The sequence below is a fragment of the Argentina silus genome (assembly GCF_951799395.1).
Source record: "Argentina silus genome assembly, chromosome: 7".
Classification (NCBI taxonomy): Eukaryota; Metazoa; Chordata; class Actinopteri; order Argentiniformes; family Argentinidae; genus Argentina; species Argentina silus.
The window spans coordinates 8,391,880-8,411,660 of NC_139661.1; the positions used below are offsets into that span (position 1 = coordinate 8,391,880).

Genomic DNA, 19,781 nt, shown 5'->3' on the forward strand with positions numbered 1-19,781 from the left:
TTTTCAGAAGCGTGGATTTACTTTTTTGCTCTTTAAAATAGGCCCTTCGAATGTGCGGAAGGATCATAAACATACATCATAGCCCAAAGTAAACATCGAGAGAAGCAAGCGCTATGACAACAGGTGCACGATGTAGGTCCATAGTAGGGGACAGATTTACGTTCAGGTAAGTGATGATGGAGAAATCAAAAATGTGATCAAACATTCTTAATATTAAATATATGCTGCTCATTACTGCATACAATTACAAGTGTCATGGACCCCAATAATGGGGTTTTGGAGGGTTACAGGTGAAATGCGCGCTCCCCATCACCTGCCGGGGCGTGTACAATGGCGAGGACCCGCGAAGACCACAGCCAAAAGAAATTCCCATCTAACGGGAACCACCACATTTATACATTTTATGATACTTATATCAGTATTTTGAATGATTTTGGCCTACTTTTTTTCCACGCTCACAGGTTTGGTGAATGTAATGGAAAACAAACAACAGGTTACTAACGGAGAACAACCTCAACATTGGAGAAGTTGCAAGTTGATCATAGACCCATCGTTGACGAATGGATTTTTCAAAGTTTATCGTTATGATGGGCAGCATTTCAACATGCCAGTGAGAGAAAAAAACGTGTTTTCATTTGACCTAATATACACATTTTGTTGTAGCATAGGCCAATTGTATTCTGATAAACGGTGATCAATTGCATAGATAATCCAATGGACCCGCACATCAATTGGATAACTGGAAATATCTAATGTTACGCCTTATTTCATGTAGTATGAAATGTTCTAATTACTTTCTCAATCTCACTTACAATTTACAATTTCCATTCACGAGTAATACTCTATTTGACCATACTCTGATTGATGTTTCTCTCAGGTTCAGGATTTAGGGGTGTTTCCTGTGGATACTGTCAGAGACCCCAGAATCTGTCGACTTTGGACCAAATACAAAGAGTGTGACCTCCTGGTTCCAACATTTAAGGTGATACTACTCTCACTGTGAACAGTCATATTAAGTCTTAGACATTTATGGAGGTCATACAAACACATCATGTTTTATCACAACTGAAACAATCTCTGTTTTCTGGTTTATGTTTTAGGTTGATGAATGTTATGTCGGCCCGATTCCTCTTAAAGAAGTGACATTTGCAAGGTTAAATGACAACGTAAGGGAGGGTTTCTTGACTGACATGTGCAAAAAGTATGGACAAATTGAGGAAGTTGAAATTGTATATAATCCTAAAAACAAGAAGCATTTAGGCATTGCTAAAGTCATCTTCGACACAGTCAAGGCTGCAAAGGACGCTGTGCAACACCTTCATGATACCTCTGTCATGGGGAACATTATTCATGTGGAGCTTGATCCAAAAGGTAAGGTTCACAGCATAATGTCTATTACAGTAATTGTAAATATAACACTTAAATATACAACTTTAATGTGACTATAGATAATAATATAAGCATTTTTATGTCTCCCAAATTGCTGGAGAGTTGTGATTTTGTCATTTGAATATGTGTAATCCTCAGGTGAAAACAGAATACGATACTTCCAGCTTCTAGTAAGTGGACTCTACACCCCTTGGACACTGCCAGTGGGCAGTGGTGAGCACACTCTGCAAAGCCTAACTGAGCGATTACTGGTAATATACTCTGTTGTGCTGTATTAGTATGTCTTATTTAGCAGCTTCATCAGTATCTCAACAGTGAAATAATGTATTATTTTTATTTTCATTGTTTCTGTTTAGAGAATCTGTTTATCACACCAGTTTGTTGGTATAAAGATTATTTTCTCAGAATTTGTATTAGTTATGGGCATGGAAATGTGAGCTGAGTTTATGCAAGGAATGCATTTTTAAAATGTATTTTATTATTATCATTATTTTTAATTACAGTATGTCTTAGGAATGCATTTATTTTAACTACTCTATTCTGTCTTCTCTGTCTTCAGGGCAGCAAACCTATTCAGAGACTCACTGATGGGAGCTCGTCATTTTGCATTTCTAGTCCCACCAGTGTCGCTACACCTCTCTCCCTGGACACAGCCTACTCCAGTATGTGGCAGGACACGCCAAATAGCTTTGGACAAACGCCCGTCTCTCAGGGCACCCCTCATACCCCCTTCCTTTCTGGGACCCCACTCTCTCAGGACTCGTGCTACTCTAGCCTACAGGCCACACCAGTCAGTCTGGGTGAACACCCCTCCTCCTACAGTGTTCACAGACGCTCAAAGCGTGATGTCTGCTATCACCAGCCAGGACGACCCTATGGGAGATCCCATCGGACCTCAGAGTTGAGCTCCCTCCTTAAACACATCCAACCTCCTCCACTGCTCCCCCTCCCATCCCAAACACAGGCTGCTGATAACAGCTACAGGTCGGCCTTCCCGTGGTATCAGAACACCCTACCCTCTGCCTACCCTGCCACAGAGCCTCCCCTCTACTGCCCCCTTCCTGAGAAGGATTCCAGGAAAGTGCCCTCTCCTTCCTCAAAGACTTTCCCACTGAGCTGCAGCTCTGCCAGCGCCAGTATAGGTGTCATATCTGTGAGGGAGAGGACAGAGACTGACCCACCTGACCACCATGCATGTCTAACAGAGGTGCCCCCTTCCCCTCCTGATCTGTCTCCTGGAGCCCCCAACCCAGAAACAGAGAGCCACAGCTTGGACTCGCGTATTGAAATGCTGCTAATGAAGACCCAGAGCTCTGAGCTTCCCCTACTTGGTGAGAGGGGTTTGGAGGCTGAAGAGCTCCCACAGGACAGCCCCGTGGTCCCTCACTCATGTAAATACTCCCTTGTCTCAACCTACTCATCGGACTGCACTCCAGCCCTCAGTCCTCACCCCACCAACAACAGTCTGGAGGATGTCAGTCCCACACCCCTCCCTGACTTGGAAGAAGACATTGCCTCCCTTATAAGGACTTCACAGCTCTCCGGGCGTCCTGGGACCCTTCCTCTCACACACATGGAGAAAAGGAGTAAGGGATTGGAGATGGGCCCAGACCAGACAACCTCTGACCAGAAGGATATGGGAAGAGAACGGGGACTCCATTCCGTATCATTCCCCAAGGTACGTGGAGAGCATGGAGAGCATAAACACAGTGATGTGCATAGGGATGAGCTGTTAAAGACCCACTCCAGTCAAAATAAAACATTTTAAGCTGAAAATCAATGTTAAGTATATCAATATACATCAGTTTTCACCATCAGATCCATAACAAAGGCTGCCAGGGTGTAATGAAGCATTGTGTGATTTAGGGAGGAATTACCATAAAACTTCCAATGAGCGCAGAGTCTCCAATAAACACATCTCCAATAATAGCTGGACAACTAATGACATTGAAGCAAATAAGCGCCTGTCCCTAATAAATGCAGGGTCAAAATAAATTGCTTAACAGTATGTATTCCCTGGTGATATCAGCAGATGATTAAAGCGACGCATTTGATTCTGAGCAACCGTTGCAACATTACCAGTATTTATTCAACAGTCTGACAGATCGTTTGCGGCAGTCTTGTATGGAAACGATAATAAATTACCAAAACGATCGACAATTAATCTCGTTTTAACTGATTTATTGTCGGCTAATAATGTTGATATAATGTTGGTGGATATTTGTTCTCAGTATAGTATATATTCAGCTCTGTATATCAGCTGAGGTAACAGAATAACCGCACGGTCTCTAGTAATAGCCCATCTCCAATACGCGATGGGTGTGCTCTGTGGTTAAAGCAAATAAACGCCTGGGCTACTTAAAGAAGTTTTACGGTAGTTGTTATGCTGTGCTTCAATTTGCAGTGTAAGTCATTACATCCTTGTCATTTACATTTGTCACATTGTACTCACAGGGTCTTTGTTTATCAAGTGAAGACATGGACATCTCAGATGATCAGCAATCTGGAACCTCGATTCCCAAAAGCCATTGTGCTAAGGGCATCACAGTAAACTCCTCCTTTCCTTCCCTGCCACAGCCTCGTCCAGTCCCCAATCTCAATTGCCCTATTTCAGAGCCTCCCTCCAATCTCTCTATTAACTTCTGCCCACCAATCATCCCCTTCAACCTTCCAATTCGAATCCCCTCTTCCAACCCTCACCCACAGATCATCCCTTCCATCCCGCTTATTCCAATTTGTCTTTCCAATGGCATTATTCCAATCCCACCTCCCGGGTTCCGAGGGATGCCTCCTCCACCCATTCCACCCCCCATAGCTCTCATGGGACCCCCTCCACCCATGGTAGCTCCTCCATCTATGCTACATCCAATTTACCCCTACCCCCTGAATGGACACCATACATTCCATGGGCTGCCCTGGCCCCCACCCCCCATGCCCAAATTCAACCCCTCTGTGCCGCCGCCAGGCTACCAGCCTCTGAAGGAGGACCCTCATAAGGTCACAGTGGAAAGGGTGTTGGCAGTCATCATGGAGGAGCTGAAGTCAATAGTGAAGAGAGACATCAACCGTAAAATGGTTGAGGGGGTCGCCTTCAGGGCCTTTGATGACTGGTGGAACAGCCAGGAGTGTAAAGCGAAGGTGAGCACACCAAATGCATCCAGTAGGAGATTGAGAACTCATCTAGAACATGTTTTAAATGTGTGCCCCTTTGCTCTAATCCATGGTGAGGAAAAGAAAGATTCAACTGGAGAAAAATATACATTTGCTAAAATCATATCTACTGTATCCAAAAATGTCACCATGAGAGATCACTGTTCACTTAACAGAGTGATATAGAATATATTCTGATCTTGGTTTGTCGCTATTGTTACTATTGAGTTGTATTAGTAAGGTTTTTCTCTTGTCAGGCTGCTGTGACACTGGGAGAGGGTAAAGTGGAGGAGCTGGCCAAACCAAGAGATCCCCTCAGACAGAACAGTAGCGTGCGTGGTGCCACCCTCCTGCCTTCCTTTAAGGTACTGCTTCTACCACTGAATTGAACCACCGACAGAGAACACATATACACTATTTTGACTGTGGTATGATTATAATGATGATGTGACATGTGTTCATGTGTAGGTAAAGAGGAAGGATACCCATGATCCGTCTGCGTCAGAGAGACCAAAAAGAGTGTGGTCCTCCGCACCTGTGAATGTTGAGCAAGAGGATGCCGGTCAGTGGCGTGTTCCATGCACAGTCAACTTCATGTTCTACTAACATAATCACAATAGATTTTTGAATGAGATTTTCATTGAATGCCTCTCTCTCTCTCTCTCTCTCTTTCTCTCTTTCTCTCTCTCTCTCTCTCTCTCTCTCTCTCTCTCGCTCGTTCTCTCTGTGCAGCTTCAGAGTTGGACCAGGGGAGTAATATGACAAGTGGCACATTAGACAAGTCCAGAAAAGATGGAAGCATTCAAGCTGTAAAGCGAAGACATGCAAGGCCACTTGAGCTGGACAGTGAGGGAGAGGAGGATGAGGATGAGGAGGAAGAGGAGAGTACAGGGAAAGTGACGGATCCTACAACAGACAAAGAGGAAGATGCTGGGTCATCAGACAACATTCCTAAAGACCAGGTACACAGGGATATTTCCAACTAGGAATGATCAGTAATACCAAACTGACAGATCTGTTGTCAAAATATACATATCTGTATTTATGTGCATAATGTGGTTGTCATTTTCTTTCAGCTGTGTGATGAAGATGACGATGAAGAACAAAAAGAGGAAGAAATGGAAGAAGATGAAGATGAGGTCCTCTGGAGAGTAACAGGAGGAGTGCAGTCTTCAAATGAGGGTAATTCTCTAAAGCATTATATCTTTGTTTATGCTTATGTTTATGTTTATATCTTTGTTTATATTACCCATAACATAACTACATGCCAAGTAATGTATTTACACCGAGTGAAATGCATAACAAATATTTTCACACTTGCCAGAAGCTGCCAACGTAACCGTGTCAGATGCAGAGTCATATACCTCAGAAGAAACCGAATACCTCTCAGACTCCTCAGATTCCTACACCTCAGAGGAGAGTGAAGACTCCTCAGACTATGACTCCAGTTCTGATAAGGATGCTGAGGAGGACAATAGGGAAGAGTGTGTGGTGATATCATCAGATGAGGAGCTGATGGAGCTGGAGCCCCCAGCCACCCCTGCTGCACCTCTTACCCCAGGCACAGAGCTGGAGCTGGACTTACTGGAGCGCTCAGAGCAGGTCCTGACGGGGCATCCAGTGGAGGAGCGGCATATAGTCTCTCTGAGCAGAGCTGTGCTGAGGCACACCAGCAGCCTCAGACTACCAGACCCAGTGATGGAGCTCCTAGCCAGGGAACACCAGCAGCACCTCCAGGCCTCCTCACCCATAGGATTCCCAGGTTGCTATTGATTCATTATAGTATTGATTCATAGTGTTTGTAGTATACACAAATACTTACAAACAACATTGTTAAAGCATCTAACTTTAAAGGAAATTATTTAAAATGTGTGATGCTTAAATGAAAGTGTAGCAATTCTTTATGCTAAATAGCAAGTGTTTTGTCATTGTTTGTGTCCTCAGTGGTGGAGACTGACATTGAGTTGGAGCTTGGCAGCATTGGATGGAGAATGGAATCACCAGACAACATAGGAAACCTCAGGCCCCTCACCCCTACCGGCTCTCTGGGCGACAGTGACTCGGATCTGCTCTTCAAGAGCAAACCAACCCCCCCTGCTGTGGAGGAGGTGGAACTGCCACACACACCTGGTCAGGGAGTAGCTGCCCTCGTAGAGAGTGACGAGTACTCTATGGACCAGCTCCGCTCCCTCTCCCCCACACACAGTGATCCTCTGCCCCAGAGTCTCTCTGGGCCCCCTGTCATTGCCACATCCCCATATACATATGAGGACATGCCCAAAACCCCAGGAACAGATGAGAGGAGCATATGGAATACCCTTAGCACCTGGAGGGTGCCAGTGACACCAGGCAGAGAGTCAACCCCTACAGAGGGAGGCCAGGTGATGAGTCCCCCTCCCTGCAGCCCCTTCCCCTTCCCCCTCCCCTCCCTGTCTACCAGCCTCCGCCTTAGGACCCCACGAACCCCTGGAAGGGGTATAACCTCACTCAGGAGGACATGTAGATGTAAAAATGTAAATGTGCAAGGACGACTTCAAACCGGGAAGACCCCTATGGTGGCCACTTTACAGAGGACATATGCTGCTTCTTCCTCCTTATCCTCTGATGAGACTCTTTCAGACTCGCCTATTCTAATTTCCTCTCCGTGCAGCCTCTCTGAGTCCTCAGCAGAGACTCCCAACCACAGTGATGTGTGGTCAGCTGGAGGTCGGAGGAAGGTGCCTCTACGGGGCCTTGAGAACAGGCCAGTGCTGGTGGAGAAGAGGTCCTGGAGGAGAGTACGGAGGAAGATGCGGCGGAGAATGAGGCGCAGGAGGAGAATGAGGCAATGGCAGAGGATGAGGTCACTGCTGAGAGCCACGCCCACGCCCTTGCTCTCCTCCCCCAGTCCCTCTCTCTGTGGTCGGCCTCACAGCGAGGAGATGGCTATCCTACACAGTATCTGGAGGGAGGGCATCGATGAGGAGGATACCAGGCTCCTGCAGGCCACCTATGGCAGCATGCTGCAGCAGCACAATGGCTTCAGCTGGCTCAGTGATACCCTCTGGATTCCTCACCCTCATATCCTTCACCCAGACACAGGGCTGATAGCTAGGCTGCCATCTTGGTGGGCCAGTGACATACTCATGGGGTCACCACTGTGATGTTATGTCTCCCACATATTCACTGTTTTGCTTTAAGAATAACTGTTGCATGCTAATATGTTCCATTATTAACATCAGTAAATGCATGTACACTATGGTATCCTGTTGGGGGTTGTAAAGCATTTATTATTAGTTAATAGAAAAGTTAGCTAGTAGTTTATTGATAGTGCATCTACAGTATAACCCATTAACTAAAAGTTAGAGCAAGCCACATGTTTGTACCCCCAGTACTGAAGTGATGATCACACACATTTTTATAAATGGGTTATAACCAGACTATCAATGAACTAATACATTTACATTTTACATTTATGGCATTTAGCAGACACCTTTATCCAAAGCAATACATTTGTTTAAGTAAGTGAATCATCCATCAGTCATCATAAGATAAAGTAATCAATGCTCAGACCAGGGGCCATAGGCAGTCACAATGCTAGAAGAAGGAAACATTATTATTATTATTATTTCTTTTTATTATAATAGTTTGTTATACTGTAAATGCTTACCAAACCCCCAAGAAGGATACATGAGAAATGTTACCAATGTTACCAATGTTACCAATGTTACCTATGTCATCTATAACAGTCCTACTCCCAGGCCAGATGCATCCCATTTCATTATGACTTCACCACCCGTGGGTGGCAGCATTAAGAGGTGACCCTCACATTTACAGTGTCTAGTTTCCTTGACCCCCTTGGCACTCACCAGAGTCTTGACAGAAGAGACAGAGGAATGTAACGATTGGATACGGGACCATGTGACTGGATCTGCTCGCAGCGAAGGCTTTTACAAAATCAGCAAGAAGGACAAAATCAAATACCTCAACAACACACGTTCCACAATAGACCTTCCTTCTACAACCACCCAGGTATTCAGATGAGTTATAAAGCTATAATCGATACTTCTCCAGCTTATTGTAATATGGCTCACCATACTTGATAACAACAGATTTGAAAAAGGACTTGTTTTTCTACAGGGGATGAACATCCCAGTACAGCCACAGACCTCTCTGCGTTCTGGGTCTGAGTTCCGGTCTGAACAGCGCCGCCTGCTGTCCTCCTTCAGTTGTGACAGCGACCTGGTCAAGTTTAACCAGCTCAAGGTGAGTCAACCCCACATCTGTCACCCTGGCTGACAACAACACAGTGCAGCTCTTACTGCAGACACCAGGAGGCATCACTTAAAGCCATTGCTTTATTTCAGTTCCGCAAGAAGAGGATCCGTTTCTGCCGCAGCCACATCCATGACTGGGGCCTGTTTGCTCTGGAGCAAATAGCAGCGGATGAGATGGTGATAGAGTATGTGGGCCAGACCATCAGACAGGTGAGACAGACACTGGGGGACAGTAAAATGCAGGTGTAGGACAGCATCAGACATATGCAGCGGAGTGGACATAGTAGACATTTGGGCTATATTGACCTGCACTACAGTATCATTCATTTATTTCTAAGTAAAGGCTGCATTTTGATTGAGTGACATGTGAATGGGTCCGCCTCACCACTCCTCTTTCCTCCACAGGTGATTGCGGACATGCGTGAGAAACGCTATGAGGACGAGGGTATTGGGAGCAGCTACTTGTTCCGGGTCGATCAGGACACCATCATTGATGCCACCAAGTGTGGGAACTTAGCGAGGTTCATCAACCACAGCTGCAATGTAAGTTGAAAACAGTGGTGTTGTTTATGTTTTAAGATCTTTAGCATCACAGAGACACGTATTAGGGTTATTCAAATTAGGTAACACTTTACAATAGGGAACACCTATTAGGCACTCATTTGTAGCTTATAAGTAGCTAATTGGAGCTATTATAAGGTTTTACTAGCCATTGATTAGGTCTTTATTCAGTGGTTTCTTATGCTAATGTTATTAGCCATGTAGTAGCTGGCCAGTTAGATGTGATTTCAGCAACCTTCCAATCACCGGCTCACATCCGGGGATTGAACTGTCGACCTTGTGGTTACAGACTAGCCTCCTTAACCTCAAGGTCAATCATGCCCCCAATAACATTGTTGTGGAGTGTGGGTGTGTCTTGGTAAGGGTAGAAAGCAAACAATAATAAGCTACATATTAGTGCCTAAGAAGTGTTCCCTAATCTAAAGTGTTACCAAAAATTATAGTTTGATTGTTGATTATTTCAACCATTTTAGTAACATATAGAATGGCCAGACATTAACATTGGATGATGACCTCTTTTTACCTTAAGCCTAATTGCTATGCAAAAATCATCACGGTGGAATCCCAGAAGAAGATTGTGATCTACTCCCGGCAGGCCATTGGTGTCAATGAGGAGATCACGTATGACTACAAGTTCCCCATCGAGGATGAGAAGATCCCCTGTCTGTGTGGAGCCGAGAACTGCCAGGGCTCCCTGAACTAAACAACAAGCCCTCACCCTCTACCCTTATCTCTCCAGCATTGACCTGACTGTCCTGCTGCATTTGTACAGGGACTGTTAATACATAACTAGACTCATCCTGACCGCTGCAACAGAGATGGGCTCTATGCCTGTGCAAAAGCCTCTCACTTATGACTTAGATATGGGGTATGATCTTGAATGACTTGATCAGGTTGTATCTTGTACACCCAGTACATGATACGTTAAATGTTTTCATTCATGAGAGCTAATGGCAACATATTCAGCTTGTGTCAAGCTTTTCACTTGCTTTTAATAATGTTTGTTCTCTTATGAATATTGTTTGAGATATAATGTGGTTGCTGATGTTCATTATTTATTTGGTTCATACTATCTGATTATTGATTATTGATTAAAAGTCCCCTCCCACACAAACAAACAAATGCTATGAATGAAAAACAAGTCACAATGTATATATATATTTTAATACATGCACTTACAAGGAATGCTATGAGGAAGCAACCAAAGTAAACAAGATTACAAGGAAAATAAACAAGTAATTTATCTCAATGGCTAAACTCAATAGATTCTGGCTCTCTTATGCATTGTTGAGCAGAATAGGCATCAATTACAATATGTAAATTAAAGGGGTGCTTCAAATATAGGACCAATGAAGTTATCAATTCTTAAGAGGTCAGGGAATGTTGAAGAAGAAAGTGAGCAAAGTACAGGATTCAGATGTTATTTGACACTCCATCAGGGGTCAGGATTGTCAAATTCCCTCTAGCATTCTGGTCTGTCTCGATGGCCTCAAAAAGAGACTTGAAATTACCTGCTCCAAAGCCCTGGGAAAAACACAACGGCATAGTTTCTTAGTGATCAGATTAACATTGTAAATGTATCTGCAAATGATCCATTGAAATTAATCTGGACATATAGTGCATTCGGAAAGTATTCAGACCCCTTAACTTTTTCCACATTTTGTTATGTTACAGCATTATTCTAAAATGGATTAAATATTTGTTTCCCCTCATCAATCTACACACAATACCCCATAATGACAAAGCCAAAACAGGTTTTTAGAAATGTTTGCTAATTTACTAAAAATAAAAGACTGAAATATCACATTTAGATAAGTATTCAGAAAATTCCACAAAATGTGGAAAAAGGTCTAAATACTTTCAGAATGCACTGTACATCATATGAATGCTCCTTCACATCTCAAATCTCTCGTATTTCTACAATCACGATGGTTTTGATACTCTGTCATTGGCAATGTTCTCTGATCTCCCTTTGCCCCTCCCTCACCTGATGGTTGTGTCTCTGAATCACCTCTAGGAACACAGTGGGACGGTCCTGCATAGGCTTGGTGAAGATCTGGAGTAAGTAGCCGTTGTCATCATAATCCACCAAGATCCTCAGCTCCTGCCAAATCAATAGCAAGAGAACATGGTTAGACAGTGATTACACTGGAGCAGCATTCTCCTATCTTCTGGATTTCATTCACAATGAAGTTGTGCCACAAACCTCTAGAGTGTCCAGGTCCTCAGTGATCTTGACTTTGGAGATTTTGAGATTCTCTCTCAGCTGTCGGTAGTATGTGTCTGGCACATACATAAACTCCATCCCACGCTCCTTGAGGTTACGAATCTACAAGAAAAGGGTGCAAGGCGAACCAATCCTTCACCTGAGCAAGTGTAAAACATCATTCCCCAAGCCCCCTTGTAGTGTGTCTTAGAAAGGTGTGTGTGTGTGTACTTACTGCAGTAATGATATCTGATGTGTTCATTGCAATATGCTGGACACCTGCTCCGCCGTAGTAATCAACATACTCCTATAAAGTCAAGTCAAGTGAGTTTAGGGAGGTATGCCTACTTTTTCTTTGTAATACTAATTGTTTTTCTATAAATGAAGTGTATCAATTTCTACGTGTTACTGAATGTGAGTACATATGACATTGGTAAATGATTTATTGCTTTGTTACTTAGGTAGACATTTATTTACATTACTGAATATGTGATTGTGAATTACATGGTAAGTATGGCTGACAGTGACTTGTGTGACTTGCCTGGATCTGAGATTTGCGCTTGCCCATGGCTGGCTCATTAATGGGCATCTTCACTGACTCCTCGTAATTGGCCACAACAATGGAACGCAGAGCACTGAAGTCTGTCTGCAGCTGCTTGTCGTCCACCGACCAGAACCGATGGAAGAGCAGGTTCTTCTGGTACCTATGGGAATAGTTCCCTCAGATGAAAGACCACTCTCTCTCATGCCCCTCCTCCCTGGCTCACTCTTTTACCCAGTTAATTTGGAAAACAGCCCTGCCCCACCTTTTGATCTCAGTGCTGCACTGTGGAGCTCTAACTCACTCCAGATGTGGGGGACCCCAGAGACCCAGCTAGAAAACTGCCTAGTCATAGTAGGGCCTGGCTCATGCCAAACAGGCAGGGTTGTGCGATACTCTCACCTCCCCCATCTACCCTTCTATCCAATCACAGCTGTATGCAGAGACTTGCATTGGATGAGGAAAATCTAGATACTGTAAAATGAACCCTTAAAATGTTAGCTGTGGGTTGCTGTTTTCTATACTACTGTTAGCGTGTGGTGGCTTTTTCTTCATCTCATCGTAAACTGCTCAGAAGATGCTTTTGTATGGAACAGCACATATGTGCAGAGAGGAGCCATAATGCATCCCTGTGCTTAGACAATGCCCTACCATTCCACCACAGGCACCATCTCATCGTCCGGTTGGTTCCCCACAACATGGTCAATGAAGTTCAGTTTTCCACTTGGGCTGCAAAGAAAAGAAGTCACTGCAACATTATAGAGATCTTCATGGTCATATTTGCAGCTGTAGACTTCTCTCCTGCACAGGCTTCTGGTGTGATAGGATCCAAAGAGCAGACACTCGTAACCTATGACACTATTCACCATGTCTGCCCGGTATTGGTGCAAATACCAGGTACAATTCCTCATACTTACAGCTTGGCCAAGGAGAGGTCCCTGTGGAGAGGAGGATGGAATCCTGGTATAAACAGCCCGTTGTATGCCGTCCTCTCCACAAATGTGTGTGTAGTGTCCCCATACTAGAAAGATAAGAAATGAACTCCTAAAAAAAAGTCTATCTGAAATTTCTATATGCGAGATAGGTAAATACAGTACATCATGAGATAAAAATGTCAAGTCAAAGTTCATGTCATCACATTTTCTGACCTACTGTTTGATATTCATTTGCACCACATTGTGTGACTCCTCCTTACCGTTTGGAGAACAGCCAGTTTAACCCGGCCATATTTGTCCTCCAGTACATATGGCTCCTTCAGAATAATGGCACCACGCTCTCTGGCTTTCTATAGAGGATGATGGATAAAGAAACATATGCACCCAGATCCAGGAAGATTTGAAATATTATCCAATGTCATTTTTAGAAGTCTGCAATCCAAAAACAGTGAAATGTAGACACAATAATATCTAGTTGTGATAAGTACTTATGTCAAAAAGAGCAGAGATGATTGATTGAACAGTAAATCTGCTTTGGTACCTGCACAAGGTAATCACAGTTCTCCACTGTAAATGCAATGTCTTTGGCTCCATCCCCATGCTTCACCAAATGCTCCCCCATTTCTGAACAGAAATCCAATGTTGTACTCAAACATGAGTGAAATAACAACAGACTTATCAATGAAGATCAGATCTCGCTAGATCTAACCCCAAAAATGACAAAGCCCTAGACATTTTTTTTTCATACTTTACCTTTGTTTCCAGGATTGAGGGCAGATGAGAAAACATACATGATCTGTGGCAGAAAATGAAGCAAAAAGTTACACAATGTAGCCTACAACCAAGAGCCCCTTTTTATTTTTGCAAAGTTACCTTCACCAATCATGAGCAATGCTCACCTTGCCTTGTTTGACCACATGAGACACAACATCTCGGCTACCTGTTTCCAAACCCTGGTATGCTAAAGGTTCAAATCCCAGCTTGTGACAATAGTAAGATGCTGCCTGTTGAAACAGTAGAAACGTGTTTACCTCTCAGCCAACATGTTAATTAATTAATACTATACGTGCATGGTGTGAGGGGAGCGCCATCTCCTGGTGATAGAATGAAAGAGATCCAGCTCTGATGTGGATCACATTAAATCAAGGAGGATGGTGTGGTCTGGGTTTCATGCTCATTGCCCCCACCCCTTAAGAGAGCCAATAGCTATTCCCAAAGTGAATACTCCTCCAATGCAAGAGTTCACGAAAAAAGGAATAACGTGCATAAAAATCAATAAGATAGCCATGTCATACCTGTTTGGCATTTCCAACCCAGAATGTAATGTGGTCGAAGCAAATGAATTTGCCTTGCTCATGCTACAGACAAATTATAACAGTTAATCATTTGTGTAATAGCAATTAGGAAATTCATTCAATTCTTGCATATTTAAACATATTGGTATAACAAACAAATACACTTTTGAAGGTTTCTTAACTTGAATCATAAGAATACCCATAATAATCATACTTTGTGTTTCATTTAAAATATGTCCTTAATAAATTCAAGACATGTTTCAGTACCTTTTCACCTCTGTCCGTGTAAGAAGTCTGGAGAAAAAGCATAAAAAATATTCCACATTCCACAGCATAACATATTCCATATCAAATTTGACTTTAGGGATTATCTCTAATACACTCTCTAATAAATTCTATTGTAATAAAATATTACAATACGATACATAATTACAGACAAACAAATAACAATATCCTTAATTTCGAAAAATAATGATCTCTTACCATATTGTGCCTTTGCCCTTGACAATGTAAGAACTGTCAGTTGCCTACAATAAAGTCGAGTATTTAAACAAAGTTTAATTCCACGCCCACCGGTGTTAGAGGAGGAGGAGGAGAAGAAAATGATGCTTACTTTATGTTACACAATGATTACTCGTATTATTAATGTACAAATAAAATATATGGACGCTTGACTTTATGTTTAGCTTGGAGTAACATTGATATCATTTACAAAAGATGCGATGGGCATCACTTTTTAATCTTTCCAGTGATATTACAATTTAATCAAAACGTGATTTTGATCGTCTTTTTCTCAAACACTGGAACAACCCTTTTAAACATAGGACTTGTCAAGCATATATGGATATTTTTGATACTCACGGCAAATAATGTTAAAAATATGTGATTGCTCTCAGTTCTAACGCCATATGTTTGTACTTAGTCTCGAGAGGAGGTTCACTCATGCTGATTTCCTATTGGCTCTTCGTTGTGAATAATGTATAGTTACTCAAGGACATCAGCATCACTGGGCGCACAGACAGAAAGAGAAGTCCCAATCTACTTTGAGATCTGCATCAATTGTGCTAACCCCCAGACATGGTAGGACAGTGGATTATAAAGCTATAGTAGTGACCTATGATATCTGAATGTGTTGAATTGTCATGATATTGTTTTCTTGATATGGCAGAAAGCATTTTATAAACTTTGCTCTGTGTGTAATGACCCCTCAGCACAACCCTTTGCAGTGATGTAGACATTGTGCACTTGCAGCGTCATACTCACATTTGACTAACACATATTTGCTCTAACACACACTCATATTTGTTACTGCAACTGCTATGGAACTTTCACAACTCTTGAATAAAAACAACAGGAGACCTGTAGAACACATTCTTAGAATTGTTACACATTATTACATTATGCACTCTCTTGGCTACCAGTTCTACCCCACTGACACCACTCTCAACCACTTAACCAACCAACTCTACCACTCTCAACCACTCAACCAACACTCTACCCACTCCACTGAACTACCCTCAGTCTATCTATCTATCTATCTATCTATCTATCTATTTATCTATCTATCTATCTATCTATCTATCTATCTATCTATCTATGTATCTACAATAGATACAATTGTTACTGCAACTGCTATGGAACTTTCAGAACTGAATAAAAACAACAGGAGACCTGCAGAACACTTTCTTAGAATGATTATACAACAATGCACTCTCTTAGCTACCAGTTATACCCCAGTGAAACCACTCTCAATCCCTTAACCAACCAACTTTATCACTCTCAACCACACAACCGACCAACTCTCCCACTCTCAACCACTCAACCGACCAACTCTCTATCCACTCCACTGAACCACTATGAAAAAAGTAGGGGGCATAAATTATGGTGGAAACACTAGAAATGTTGAAAATGTAGAAATGGGGTTGGAATCTAACCACTGAAACCACTCAAAATGGCATATTTTAAATGTTATATACCTCTGAAATGACTGTGGCATCTTTTCAATGTTGAATCAATGACAAAATGTTCACTGGGATAGTATCAAGAATGAATAAGGTCAAGCAATGTAGTTTAAAGAAAAATATCTTTCGATTGTCACTGAGCACCTCTTCAGTGTCATAGCCTCAACAGCATCAACGCAACAACCCATCAAGATGTTGCACCTTGTCATCTAGGGATTGTCAATGGGTTTACAGCAACAAAAACAATGCTTTTCATAACCCCATAATATTCCTCACATTGGTACATTGTACACTGACTGACCCATTGTATTCATACAGTAGGTAACAGTTAGTAGCAAATATATACAGTATAACAAATGTTTGACACCATCAAGACCCAAGCTCTCACGTGGAAAAATATATAGACTGCTAAGACATTCTGTTGTAGAAATACAGTTTGTAAGTATCCTATCAAATCTGTGTACCACAGACCAATGGCAGTGAAACATCCCGCTAATGAGCATTTCACACCCTCCCTAAGTATTCCCTATGCAACTGTCCCTAACGGGGTTTGTTTTTCTCAGTGTTACCATGAGGCTTTTTGCTGTCAAGAGATGCAATTAGAGACAGCAAATAAAGATGGTGGAGTTCACACAACAGTCTTGAGTAGATGGTATCTCCAGTACATTTTAGTACATTCTCTTTAAAGTTTAGGATTCGTCAAGGTCTATACAATCATACTATTGATGTTTTACATACATTATTACATAACATCAACAAAACTTCCATCTAAATGGGATCATTAGGCCTGTTTGCCAAAGTTCACTAAATCCCAAGTAAAAGTGAAAGAGAACAGTTAATCAATTTGAATCTGTTACAATCCCTGTCATTCTCATTAAGCCCAAATGTTCTAAATGATGATTAAAACTGTAAGTGATTGTTCACTTATAACTCAAAGGACCCTGACACACACCAACATTTCAGGTTATGTAAACTATTCCAGTAAGCAGTAGCTATGAGGCAGATTACAGTAGACTATATTCCCCTGACAAGTAGCCTCCACTGGGGAAAAGGGCAACACCCCAGGCAATTAAAGACCCTCCTAGTCACAGTGCTCACAGATCAGTGTATGTACTCAGTGCAAGAGAACAAGACAGTAGCACAGACCAAGCAGAGGTAAGGGATAGAAAATGAGTGACTTATCTTCAGAGAAACCACCACAGCAACTGGATGAGGAGACAGCAGGAAAACAGAATAGAGGGGAGTCTCTTTGCACTGATGCAGCCCTGGACCTATCTCAACCTCTCTCACACCTGATCAACTCTGTCAGCCTCAGTGATGGGGGAGTGGTGAACAGCATCCCAGCGCAGAGGGCAACGCATGCAAAGATGCACAACGTTTTCCAGCAGGTGCGCAACCAGATCAAATCACAGGTGGACACCAAGGTCCCTAAGAATGGCATTCTGGAACTAGTGCAGAGGATCAAAAGCAGAGAGCTGGAGATGGCAACGGTGAACGGGCCACCAAATTCAAACAAGAGCAATGACCTACAGAAGACAATTCCAGAGATTTTTACAGACGAGTATACAGATGATGTGGATCTTAGAAGCGAAGAGCTTACAGCATTTTTCCAAAATGAGTTAGAGGCCAGTAAAGTGGCACTGAGGAAAGAGTTTGAAGAGCAGATTGCCCAACTACAGATAGAAATGCAAGCCTACACTGACCGGGCTCTGATTGGTCTGGAGTCCAAGGTGCAGAACATGCAAACATACAACCACAGCAGGCTCCAGCGGGTATGGCAACCAGAGCAGACAGAGACCAAAAATCTTATGAGGAAACAGAAGTCTCCAGCAGCACCCTTACTGGGTCCTAGAAAGAGCAGAATTCTGAACCGAACCATGACAACCCTCACCCCCAAGACATGTACCCCTATCGTCCTTGGCCCTCGCTCTAAATCAGAGACCTTGAACTCCACCAGCACTCTGCTTCTACTCCAGGACCCAGACTTCTATGTTACCACTTCTCAGGGCACTAAGCACTGCAAGTCCCATGAACCTCTGCTCCCGGCCTGCCCCCGACTCCACCATCGCAAGAAGCTTGTCCGCAACAAAGCTGAAGCAGGAAACTAAGACTGTTTAATGCATCCAACAGGATATCAATTTAACTGCTCCTGAGTCCTCATTATAGTTCATTGTCCAAAATATACTGGATAGTCATGTTTAAGAGGCTAGAGATCTTACCTAAAGTCAGTGCAGTCATTCACAAGGACATGTTTACAGGAGTCGATGAGCTGAAAATACTTTACTTTTAATGTATCTAAAACAAATCAGTCATGTGAAATGGTATTTTACCTTGCTACATATGTTACACTAAATTGATCATGTGATCTGTTCATCTGTTGCATATTCCTAATATTACTTTGATAAAGGAAGGCACTAGATATGGGCTCCAGCCAACTATGTGGCAAAAGAAGCACATGGAAGAGATGCATTTAAAAATGTCTATGCTTAGTGTTTTAAATCACACCTATGATATTCTAATAATTGAAATAATGTACATTTATGTACATGGAATAAAAATCTAAATAAAATGTCTACCACAACTTGTAATGATTGTTATATTTGTGCTAAACTCACTGGTGCTTTACTAATAGCACTGTCAAGTTCTAGTCCTTCTGCCCTGAACTTTTATTAGACACCTTAGGAAACCTATTTTGATGTGTAGTCATTAGAACAGAAAATGTTAGATATGTTATCTAAGGACACATAATGATAAATGAAATGGCATCCAGGTGTATCCAAGAGTTGAATTGAGACTTCAAGTAGAGTTGCCCTCACAATGAAGTGTTGGGAAAGGACAGGTTAGAGGGAGAATAAGGAGTGGCTGAACGAAGGAATGGCAGCACAGGACACTGTCTTAAAGAAGGTGGCATCTCTGGAAGCGTGTGAAAAACTGTAATGAACGTGTCCATAGTTGTCCTGGAGTAGTTTATGTTTTGCTTCACCTTCATCTGAATAGTCAACTCCTGTAGTGAACATATTGTATTGAAACAAACAAAAAAAATTGTTAAGTTAAATGTCTTTTGGGAGAAAAGTCTCTTTCATCTCATTCAGGTTCATTAGCATTAGCAAGCACCAAGGCTACTATGACAGCATGAAATAATTGATCATTTATGAGTTATTAAATAAACACTGTAAGATCCACTGATCTTGAACTGTGAATTGTTGCATACATCATGTCCATTGTAAAATAATATGTCTGTATAAATACCTGTGCCTGAGAGATGAAGACGCGTACTTCATACAAAGACAACTCAACAACAGGAACACAAGGGGGCGTCATACAGCCATAGTATTGACAGAATTTAGTCAAGTAGAACAGATTGGATGGTGGTTGATTTTCCTACCACACCATAAAGGAACCTCTCCCACAGATGCCTTCTACAACACCATTCATATGAATACACACGCACACGCACACGCACACGCACCCTATCATACTGACCTGG

General features: G+C 42.4%; 2 protein-coding genes across 2 annotated transcripts; one reads left to right on the top strand and one right to left on the bottom strand.

The window, feature by feature from the left end:
- Positions 1-475: 475 nt before the first annotated feature.
- On the top strand, positions 476-10,059 carry LOC310807006 (histone-lysine N-methyltransferase SETD1B-A-like; the record flags this gene model as incomplete). Its single annotated transcript, XM_083673284.1, has 17 exons — positions 476-610; positions 878-982; positions 1,101-1,371; positions 1,528-1,640; positions 1,949-3,067; positions 4,096-4,527; positions 4,797-4,904; positions 5,008-5,101; positions 5,272-5,501; positions 5,616-5,619; positions 5,867-6,301; positions 6,484-7,669; positions 8,391-8,550; positions 8,659-8,784; positions 8,886-9,005; positions 9,201-9,338; positions 9,886-10,059. 17 exons carry the CDS (start codon positions 476-478, stop codon positions 10,057-10,059), a joined length of 4,950 nt encoding a protein of 1,649 aa, XP_083529410.1.
- Positions 10,060-10,613: 554 nt separating this feature from the next.
- Positions 10,614-15,590, bottom strand: LOC310807007 (4-hydroxyphenylpyruvate dioxygenase-like; the record flags this gene model as incomplete). The annotated part of the gene is made up of 14 exons (XM_083673285.1): positions 10,614-10,880; positions 11,344-11,460; positions 11,563-11,685; positions 11,798-11,869; positions 12,104-12,266; positions 12,755-12,832; positions 13,021-13,124; positions 13,299-13,388; positions 13,580-13,662; positions 13,792-13,834; positions 13,938-14,042; positions 14,334-14,396; positions 14,601-14,627; positions 15,579-15,590. The coding sequence occupies 14 exons, from the start codon at positions 15,588-15,590 to the stop codon at positions 10,770-10,772; spliced, it is 1,191 nt and encodes a 396-aa protein (XP_083529411.1). The 3' UTR covers positions 10,614-10,769.
- Between the last annotated feature and the right edge of the window lie 4,191 nt (positions 15,591-19,781).